The sequence below is a fragment of the Durio zibethinus genome, chromosome 3 (genome assembly GCF_047325235.1).
Source record: "Durio zibethinus cultivar Kanyao isolate XHJ-2024 chromosome 3, ASM4732523v1, whole genome shotgun sequence".
NCBI classification, from domain to species: Eukaryota; Viridiplantae; Streptophyta; class Magnoliopsida; order Malvales; family Malvaceae; genus Durio; species Durio zibethinus.
The window spans coordinates 35,620,550-35,631,405 of record NC_143164.1 but is presented as its reverse complement, the minus strand read 5'-3'; the positions used below and the strand labels follow the sequence as shown (position 1 = coordinate 35,631,405).

General features: G+C 31.8%; 1 protein-coding gene across 1 annotated transcript; it reads right to left on the bottom strand.

Moving 5' to 3' along the window:
* Window positions 1–3,690: 3,690 nt before the first annotated feature.
* On the bottom strand, window positions 3,691–10,233 carry LOC111283419 (casein kinase 1-like protein 6). The gene is made up of 14 exons (XM_022871963.2): window positions 9,235–10,233; window positions 9,076–9,116; window positions 8,460–8,529; window positions 7,823–7,971; window positions 7,631–7,726; window positions 7,369–7,439; window positions 6,586–6,647; window positions 6,408–6,471; window positions 6,194–6,278; window positions 5,479–5,605; window positions 5,178–5,251; window positions 5,037–5,100; window positions 4,596–4,729; window positions 3,691–4,233 (listed from the first exon to the last, which is right to left on the bottom strand). Exons 1-14 carry the CDS (start codon window positions 9,308–9,310, stop codon window positions 3,970–3,972), a joined length of 1,377 nt encoding a protein of 458 aa, XP_022727698.2. The 5' UTR covers window positions 9,311–10,233; the 3' UTR covers window positions 3,691–3,969.
* Between the last annotated feature and the right edge of the window lie 623 nt (window positions 10,234–10,856).

The following is a 10,856-nucleotide window of genomic DNA, read 5'->3' as shown; positions in this document are numbered from 1 at the left end:
AATCTGAATCTGAAACAAGAAAAAAAAATAAAATGTAAACTTCTTTTTATTTATTTATTTTACAAAAGAATAGTTCAAGAAGAGATTTTAGGTGTAAGAATTTAAACTTTAAATCTATTGCATAACACTGTATGAATGATTTGAGTTAAATTCAGAATTTAAATGTAAACTTTTTTAGTATCCAATATATAATTTTCTCTTAGCCTTTAAACATTGAAAAATGATGAAAACATCTCACCTTCATGGAAGAACAAAATTTTCTGTGATGCAAAAATGCATCAAATCATGCATGCAACATATGAAAGGAGATTAATTTTTCCCCTTAAGAAACAGCAAACAGCAAAAAGAACAGTTTATTTTGTTCCTTGAACAAGCTGAATATCGTGGAGAAAGTGAAATTCATAGAAAAAAAAAATTTGGATCAAAAACATTTGACCGTTTTTGACAAATGGGTCATTAGGATTATGGTGAGGAGAAAAGGTAAGAATTAGGAAGCCAAATTCTGTTTTAACCAAAACTTGCGTTAATTCAACGGTAATGCATCATTCATAGTTAAGACTAACCAATCTAAACCAAAAACTTATCGAAAATTTAGGTATGAAAATGAGAAGAGATCAAATTTTCTTTTCCAAATACTAAATTTAGCTTTCATTTTTTTTAGCTTTTTCCAATGTCCTTTATCAAACCCGAAATCATCAAAATATATGTCATCTGAGTTAACTTTCGGTTGGTTTGGTTTTTGTTTTTAATTATAGACTAAAAATTTTGAGTGGAAAATTTTCTGGAAAAAAAAGAAAGAGATTGAATTCAAGTTTAATTGCTCCATATATGATGCTCATGAGAACTGTGCTTCCACAGTTCCAATCATCTTTGATCTATGTATTAGTTTTTCTTGTTCAAAGCTTCCGTTGGCAAAAGAGTCCTTTTATTTGTAATTTTCAGCATTTTCTCATACGATAAATTCAATAATTCGTATATAAATATCTATTTATTTTATATTTAATACATGTAAAATATGAAAATTATAATGTCATTATTTATATCAATACGTTAAACATAATACGTTCTTTTGTTTTTGACAAATTCATATACAAATTTTATTAAAAGTTAAATTGTATTGTTTTTGAATTTGTTTCATATCATATTATCATATTGTATTTAAAATTTATTACGGGAAAGAAGAAAAAAATTAAATTTCTATTTTGATTGCTATTTTTATCATTTAACAATTTTCACTTTTCTAGAGATAAAATTTAACCCCGAAAGCTCATAATGTCGAATAGTTTCCTCATCAAAATCTTATACACACAAGAATTTTAGCTTTCAAAAATGGCATCAATAAATAAACATGAACCAGATGGAAAGAGAAATCAATGAAACTTAAAGAAAAACAAATTACTCAAAACATATAGAAAACTAGAAGAAAAAAATGGATACAAAAATCTGAAGCATACAAATTGATGCTTGATGATCTCCAGCTTCTCGGCCTGCAATCCTAAATATATAAATTTTATTCATTTCTTTACATATAAACCAAACATAATATAAAATAATTAGCATTATATCATCTTGTGCACTAAATGTTACCTAAATGTATAATCAGTCTATTCATCTAGCAAACTTTTTTTTTTTTTGCGGGGATAAGGAAAAAGATTACAACAACAGTTAAGATATGAATTTGAGACTTGTAAAATATCATATTTTAAAAATAATTACATGAATCAATTAAGGTTAACTCCGTATTCTTCTAACTATTTAGATGCAAATAAAGCCTATCTTTCTCAAGTTCTTGTTTTGAATCTTCAATGCCTCTTTACATGCTTTCTTAGCGTTCAAATTTCCAGTAATATCACCCAATGATCATGAAATACCGCTGCATCGACGCAAAGATGTATGTGCAGAAGAGGACAGGAAGAGAAAGAGAAAGAGTACTGTGACAACGTCAACCAATCCCTTAGCCTCCATTAGAATCTGCTTATTCTTGGTCTCACGAACACTTGCAACAAGGAAAACAGCAAGTGCACTGTTTTTCTCGCTATTTCCTTTCTGCACATTTTTTCTTTTAAATTTCCCATACTGCTTTAGCAACTTCTGATCTACTGTTTGTGCAGTGCTGCTATCTGAAGTTACATTCGGCTGCTCGTACGATGAGAAGATATTAGGATTGCACTCCATTCCCCACATCACCTGTAACCGATCTCTGTCTTAGAATAAGCATATAAAGAAACTGGAATTCCCAACAAGCTATAAAACTATAAAGATGGCAAGAAAAGGAAAGCTGAAGAGCATGTGCTTTAATTTTGCATTGAAAAGGAGATGAGGTTAATTTAGTACCCTTTTTTTTTTTGCTGTAAAACGTACTGCTAGTCTCAAATTTTAATGATTTAAAGAAGTTTGGGACTAGAATGAGCTAATGTAGAGGTTAAATATACTGAATACGAATAAGAATTTAATTCGTTCTCAAAGAGTTTTGATTTGATCGATTTTATAAGGTTAAGTTTTTTTTTTTTTTAAATAAATTTTGGATTAGATAATAATAAAAAAAAATATCGAAGTCGATTTTTAAATAAATATGTTTTAATCCAACTAAGTGTGTATATATATATATATATATATTTATAATTATTTATTTAATTTTATATTTATATATTTTATATTTTATATATATTTAATTTTATATTTACATTAAAAATAATAATTTATATTAAAAAATAATATTTTATTAATTTTATGTCGAGTTGGATCGAATACGATTTTATATATTATCGAATCGGATTCAAATATAAAAACTAAAATAAATTTGTTGAATTCAAGATGAATGAAAATTTAATCTATCTTATTTTTATCTCTAGTTTTAAACTTTTTTTATGATAATCACGACACAAAATTTTTAACTTTTGAAGTTAATTTTATCCATTTGGTTGTAAAAATTTGTTTTCAAGTTTTAGATGTCTAGCATAAATTGTTGCCAAACTTTTATAATTTTATGATCCTGATTTAAACTGCAAATTTGTGCTACAGGGGCTGGAATCATTAGGCAGGAGCTGGCAAAACTTAGAAGACTGCAGCGTAAGCTTTCTTCTATTTAAGCCTTTCAATCGTTTGTACATTTTCAGTTTTTATTTAGTCATTGGATCCTCGTTTTTATTTCATCAAATGTACCAATTGCGAACCTACAGACTTGACTTTTGCATCATTGGCTATCAAATATCTCCAGTTGATGTTTGCATCATTGTTATTGCAAACCTAACCCCTTGATTCTTGATCATTAGAATTAAAAATCCAACCAACAGACTACGCTGTTGTTGGCTATCCACTTGATTTTTGCATCATTTTTGTTCTTTACTTTTTGAGCTGTCCCTTATTTCCAGAGGCTTTATGCCAGTAACTTCTGTATCGTACCGGGAAACATTTATTCTCCATGCGAGGCCATCGACATCAAGTAATTAGTTATCAAGTAAGGTCCATGCTTGTGTTTTGTTTAGTTCTTTATTGGGTAGGGCATGAACGGTAACCCTGGATGCTTCCCCAATCAGGTACAAAACCTGATAAACATTGATTTCAGTGGTAAAGAAACCTCATCGATCTGAGCCCTAAACAAACCCTATGCAATGATTTTCAACAATGGCTCTAGAAATAGAAATCCCAACACTCCTTGACCATCTCCGTAAAATGAATGCATAAATCAACTGAACTAATAATTAACACTTTTTATTACAGCTATTCAAGTTGCATATGACAAATAAACTTCCGAATTTCCAATAAATGAATTCTGCTTCATGCTGTCGAAAACACGTTACAATGGCCGTAAACTCTCGGGTGAAAAACAATCTTGGAAAAAAGATTGAGATATGGTCAGGGAAGTCACACGAGTTGCTGTGGCATTGAATCTGGTGATATCCCATCTACACAGTGGGATTCTAAGTTCTTAGAAAACATCAGAGCCTACTATTAGGTTTACTACTTCCATCATTTCTTAATCGATAGTAGCTCGAAATTTCCAAGTGGATGATCATCGTGGTTTCCTCTAACAGGGTTAGCACGAGTAGATGTTTTGGCCTCGAAGGCAAGTTGGATTCTTTGTGTGGTAGACATGCGACCTCCACTTGATACTAGTCGGTTTTGTGTAACATCATTGGGTTCACCGGAAGAACTAGGTCTGCTCGCTGCCACAGCTCTTCTTGAAGTGCTACCATATCGAGAAGAACTGCATCTTTTATCTGAATCAGGATGCTGAAATTGCAAACCAACAAACAATCACAACGTCGACTCTCATCCATAGTTCCAGACAAAAGCCAGTGGGTTTGTAACTTAACATCGGCTGTTATATGAAATAAAATGGAAATGGAAGGATATGAAAAGGGAACTTGAAAGCAACAACCACAGGGATGGTCAAACAGGCATATGATGGGATATTTAATGTCGCATTTACAAAATAGGACAAAAAGTGGGCTTAAAGCTTTGCCTTAATACTGCTAAAATGAGAACTGGCAGCTAATAACCTTTACAGTTAGTAAGATTTCATTTTTAAGGAGATTTTCACACACAATATAGGCTAGATCAAAAAAAATATTTGACTGGAAATTGAAGCTCACCACATGATTTGACAAAGTTATATCCTCAGCAGTCTTGTGTCTAGAATGATTACGATGAGGACTAGCACTCGAAACATTTCTTTTGGAAAATGCTTCAACGGCTATAGAGAATCTATCCCGAATCTCTCTTCCCACTGAATGTTGTGTCAAGGAGAATACCCAGTAAGGGATTTCAAAGATATAAAGCAGAGAGGTTAGTATAACATCATAATTAGTAAAAGCATAAAACTTTTTTCCAAAGAAGACTGCAAAAAGTGGTGCTTATCCACATACAATTTTTGCCACTACATAAATAGCATCTTTTTAATTTCTTCAATTATTGGATAAAATCAATGACCATCTTCTAAATCAGATAGTTGAATATCGAATATTTAAGCTCCCAGAATCAGGCATGATTGTATTATCTAATGAGAAATGTAATTCTGTTAAAAGAAAGTAGACCTGAGATTCTTTCTGGTCTTTCAATGGCCGGTCCTGCAGCTAAACCTGCTTTTCCACTGGAATGCTGAGAAACAGAGGGAAAAGCTGAGTAGTATTCCAAAGATTACAGTAACCAAGAGCTAAAAGTGTGTAAGTACTCACCCGCCCTCTGGAGCTGCCACCAATCTGTGGGCACTTCAATACAGTCCAGTCAAAGACATAATCAAACTGATAACCTGCAACAATGCCAATTTCAGAGAAAAAAAAAATCGACTTGACATTTCATGGAGAAATTAAATTGAAAACAGCCTCTGAGTGTGCATGTGTGTGTGTGCGCGCGCGCATGCGTGTGTGAGAGAGAGAGAGAGAGAGAGAGAGAGAGCGAGAGAGAGAGAAACAGGAAACAGAATATTATATATATACAAAGATCATTACTAAGGCAGCCACAATGATGATAACTAACCTTCTCTTATAAACAAGTCTCGGAAAAGCCTCTTCAAATATGAATAATCTGGTTTGTCTTCAAACCGCAAAGATCGGCAGTAATGAAAATATGATACAAACTCAGATGGATATGACTTACAGAGAACCTGTTAAACACATACACCAATATTATTGAACAAGGAAAGAAGAACAATAACCATAGGATGAATTAACACTGAATTTTGGGATCAAATGTCGACCATAACTTAGCCTTAATAGATGTATGCCCTTTGTCAAATTTATAGTTCATATGTCACACTTTCCATTTGTTAGTCAAGCCAAATTATATTTAAATTAAATCCTCCCCATTTTATATTAAACTTCAAGCAAATACGAAATCTTTTCCTTTCAAGAACATTTATGGGAATATCAATTCGTGGAGAACAATGTACCATCACAGAATTCAAATTGTTTAAAAATGTAAATCTTTTCCTTTCAAGAACATTTGCAGAAATAGTATTTCACAGAGAACAATGTGCCGACACAGAATTCATATTGCTTAAAAAAGTTAATAACATTTATCAAACATGCCATAAAAATGGGAGAGTGGGAATACAAAGATCAGGCCTGGCCCACATACAGATGAAGATCAGGCCGGTGTGCAAGCAATAGCAATTCCTATGACAGTCAGATTAGTAACTCAACCAAATTTCTTAAAGGGAATCAGTGTCTAAGGATGGCATAAGTGAGCATACCTCTATAGGAGTTAATACCTTCTTCTCACTAATCTTATCATATTTTTGCTTTTTTGTTCCAGCTTTTAACCCCTGCCAGGGAAGGCTGAAGCAAAGAAATTGTGCAAATTGAACCAAAATCAATGGAAAGAAAACTAAGAACGAAGGTATCAAACATCATTGGAAATGCATAAAACATTGAAAAAAATGAGCATGTGGCCACTATATTCTCAACCTTCCTCTGAGGAAATACATAAGCACATAACCAAGGGATTCCAAATCATCTCTTCGGCTTTGCTCTGCCAGTAAAATAGAAGGATTTATGTTAATACAAGTAACAAAAAGTAAACTTGCATCTATGATATATGATTTACTGTTACTAGTTGAAAATGTGTCACAAAGTAATCACTCACCAACTCCGAGGTGAGTGTTCACACTTGCATAACGAGCTGTGCCTGTGAGGTTTTTGTTTTCTCTGCAGCAAAGAAATTGATGAGTTGTTTTCACAAGCAATGCATTCAGGACTAGGTTGGAACCAAATGCTCAGTACATCCTCACCAAATAGGAAAACATACAGAAATAGATACAAAGACAGGTTATAATAAGTATAGAAAGAAAAATGAGAGAGAGAGAGAATCAGACTTGATGTTTAATTCATAAAGTGAAGTAGGATGAGTTTCAACAACAATTAAGTATTAGTATGCTGAAAACAAGTAAATTTGACCAGCAACACGGGATCTATAAAAAAACAGTTAAGAATCAAGAGTATAAAAAACCACCCATGTATAAAATTCACTCGAAACAAAAGAGAGTATCAGTATCAAATTTAATTCTGTCAAGTCAACCCAACTGAGGCAGCAGTGCTTGGTGGAATACCCAACAAAATAGCATACAAAGAAAATATAATATCAGACATGAGCATTGCCTCTAGTTTGGGAGTTTTCTTTATTTACAGGGGCTCAGAAGGTTGATGAAATTTTCATTATAACTTTCCTAAACTGTTACAAAATGCTAAGGCAACATGCCTTGCCTCCATGAGTAAAGCAAATACCCAACTGAAAAGAAGTATATAGACAATGAAGTAACTTTCTTATCTAGTATCTTAACCCAATAGTCATATACTATGAAGAGAACTATACAATCTTGAGATCTTCAAGTTTGAATTTCTGTATTAAGAAGTCAACAAAAAAAATCACCTGTATGGGATATGCTTATGAGTCTGAAGATCCCTATACTTCTTTGCAAGACCATAATCAATGATATATACCTGCAATAACATAAAATGATACCAGAATATTTCAAACTTTTCATGTGTAAAAAATTCCTATTCCCAGCAATGGAATAATAGGAATTGTAACCAGAAATTCAGAATTAAAGGCGGTGGTGCTAGCAGTCTAATGAGAATGCACACGTTATATTTGCCAACATAACAAACAAGAAAAACTAAATAACTATTACCTGATTTGCCTTGCGTCCTAGGCCCATCAAGAAATTGTCAGGCTTTATATCACGGTGAAGAAAACCTCTTGAATGCATATATTCTACTCTATTAATCTGGAAAAAATTTGAAGAAAAGTTGAAAAGGGGGAAAATTAAATGTAAAAATAACCTGAAAACTTGTTCTTGACCACAAAAAAGTCATATACTTACCAATTGATCAGCAAGCATCAGCACTGTTTTTAACGAGAGTTTCCTGTTGCAGTAATTGAACAAATCTTCCAAACTTGGTCCAAGAAGGTCAATTACCATGACATTGTAATCCGCCTCAACTCCAAACCACTTTAGGTGGGGAATGCCAGCTAGATCAAGGAGAACCCACACCAAGGTATTTAAAGATTAAAAAAAATGCATTTTTAAATTTTATCCAAAAAAAAAAAAAGAAAAAGTAATAGAATATTCAGGATAAAACTTCAACCCGCTCACATGGCCAAAGAAAGGTTTGCAATTGCGTATTGAATAATTTGTTTAAAGACTAAGTTGATAATGCAAAAATTATGGAAAGGAACAAGGACCTGCTATTGTCTTTCTAAACCAGAAAGTACCAAGTCCAATGGCAAATCTAATGAAGACTCATTTATATAGTTATAAATCAAAGAAAATTGCTGGCTTCCATTAGACCAGAGCTTGCAAGTTTTTCTCTGTTTTTTTTTTTTTTCTCATATAATGATAGCACAGCGGAAAAGGCTATCTTTGAGAAGACAATAGTAAAATTATGATGTAGTACCAAATCATCTTTTTTCTAGACAGAGGAGAGGAGGGAGGGAGGGAGGTAGATACAGAGACTTACTTCCTCCTTGAAGAAGCATATACAATTTTGACTCATAATGAAGTTGTGGATGCTTGGTTTTCACAGATTCCTGAAATTAGGAACACAAAATAATATTAGATCCAGGTCATTGCTACATTTAAGCATTAATTTGAAACACCATTGCTCACATAAGCATGGTTTAGATTTCTCATTTCTGTAAAAAAAAAAATTGTCCTTCTCAAAATGGAAATGAGTGCAATAACAAATTCTTTCCCTTTATACCTAAATCATGAAGCACATAAAGCAGAGCATAGCTGGATATGGAAACATTGTCTAAGACAAATGACTTTTCTTAACACAAATTCAGAAGCGCATTTGCAAAATGCCAAAATCACTTTTCTTTTTAAGAAAAACTAAAGATAAGCAAGAATAACTGCCAACAATTTTTTTTTTTTTTTGGCTTTTAGATTGAGACAAGAGACTACAAATAAATGTTGTGAAAACAAGCATGTGAAAAGCTAAAGACTACTTTATTTATAGGTGAAGGACTCAAAAATCATCATTACCAAATGACAATCACAGCTAGAAGCAAGTGCATCAGCAGACCAACAACAGAGACTACCAAAACACACATTCTCAAGAAAAGATCACATACCAGTTTGACAGCAACTTCCTCTCCAGTTTGCACATTTACCCCTTCAACAAAAACAAAAAATCAGAAAAAAAAAAAAAAAGCACAATGCTGATAAATAAACAAGACATATTTTCCATAAAAAGAAAGAGATAGCCATCAAAGAGATTTGGATTCTTATACCTAAATAGAGCTCTCCAAAAGAGCCACTGCCAATCTTTCTTCCAAGCTTGAACTTACCACCGATCACATGATCCATTTTCAAGCATAAAAAAAGGTAACAACTCTACCCAAATCCCCAAAGAGCTTAATCAAAGCTATTTTCACTCAGATTTGTGTCAAATCCTGCATTTATTGCCCACTAATCCAATACTCCCTCAGGACTCAATGGATTCACCAAATTGAAAACTCCAAGTCTCCAACAGATCAACTTAAGAAAATAATAGAAAAAAATCTTAACTTTTTTCAATAACTTTTTTCAATAATCAGTAGGGATAAAGGCGTCGAATAAAGAAAAAATCTAAGCTTTTAACGAGAAGAAGAAGAAGAAAAGGAAACCCTTGGAGGAATAAAGCTAAAATCAAAAAAAAAAAATTGGAGATTTTAGTCGAAGCCAAGGTAAAAAAAAGAGTTATTATTGTTATTATTATTACTACTACTACAAAGGCTCCGGCTTCCTCAACTACATAGTTCGATAGCGAAATCCACAAAATTTGAAACAGAAACCCTAATTTTGGAGAACAACCCAGCTACATTGACCTGGGAAGAAGAGGTGGAATCAACTACTAAACCCAAACGTCCAACAATAATCAAATAAAAATGGTAGAAAAATCCGAAATGGCAGAAAATATATATATTAGATGGAATTAAGAAACTGTTTTCTGGGATAAAAATCAAAACCAAAATATTAAAGAAATAGTAGAGTTTTCGGGTGTTTTGTTAATGGGAAAGAAAGAAGGTAAGAAACCGACGTGAGAAAGATTTTACATTTGTTTTTTGTTTTCATTACAAACAAAGAAGACCAGTCTCATATCTGCCGCCCGACCTAACACGTTTGGGTTCTGTCTGACACGATGGGGTTCTGTCTCACACGATGGGGTACTGTCTGAGCGTCTGACCCTCTCCTCACTCTTTGAACCCCCAAGCTTTGTTGTTGCAGAACGTGCCTTCCCTTATCTCTCTAATATATTATGATTTTGAGAGATGTTAAATACATCCGATATTTTCTCTTCACACTCTAATTTTTTTTAATATTTTATAACTAAAACTATTTTTTTACTTTTTTTTTCAAAAGAATTTTTGAAAATAAATTTTTAAAAATTTATAAGCCCTTTTTAAAATAAATCTTTAAAAACTTATATACCATTTCAAATTTTGACTTTTAAAATGTTATAAATTTTTTCAAAAATAAATTTTTAAAAAAATAGATTTTCAAAAAATTATATGATTTTTTAAAAATTTATTTTATAAAAAATTGATAATTTTTTAAAAATTTATTTTAGAAAAATTATATAATTTTTCAAAAATAAATTTTTAAAAAATTATTTTAACTAAAAAAAATATATAAGAAAGGTAAGTAAATAATTTTACTTACAACAATTTAAAAAAAAAAAAAAAGGAGGATGCAATTAGCACTTATCTTTGATTTTTCTTTCTCCAACTTTCTTCAAATATTTATTTTATCTCGAATTGTACCATTTTTATTAAATTTTATAGATTAATACTTAGAAAATAAAAATTTTAATTACTTAAATTTGTATTATATAAGGTAAGTTATTCAATCGATATTAACAAAATATTTTTGG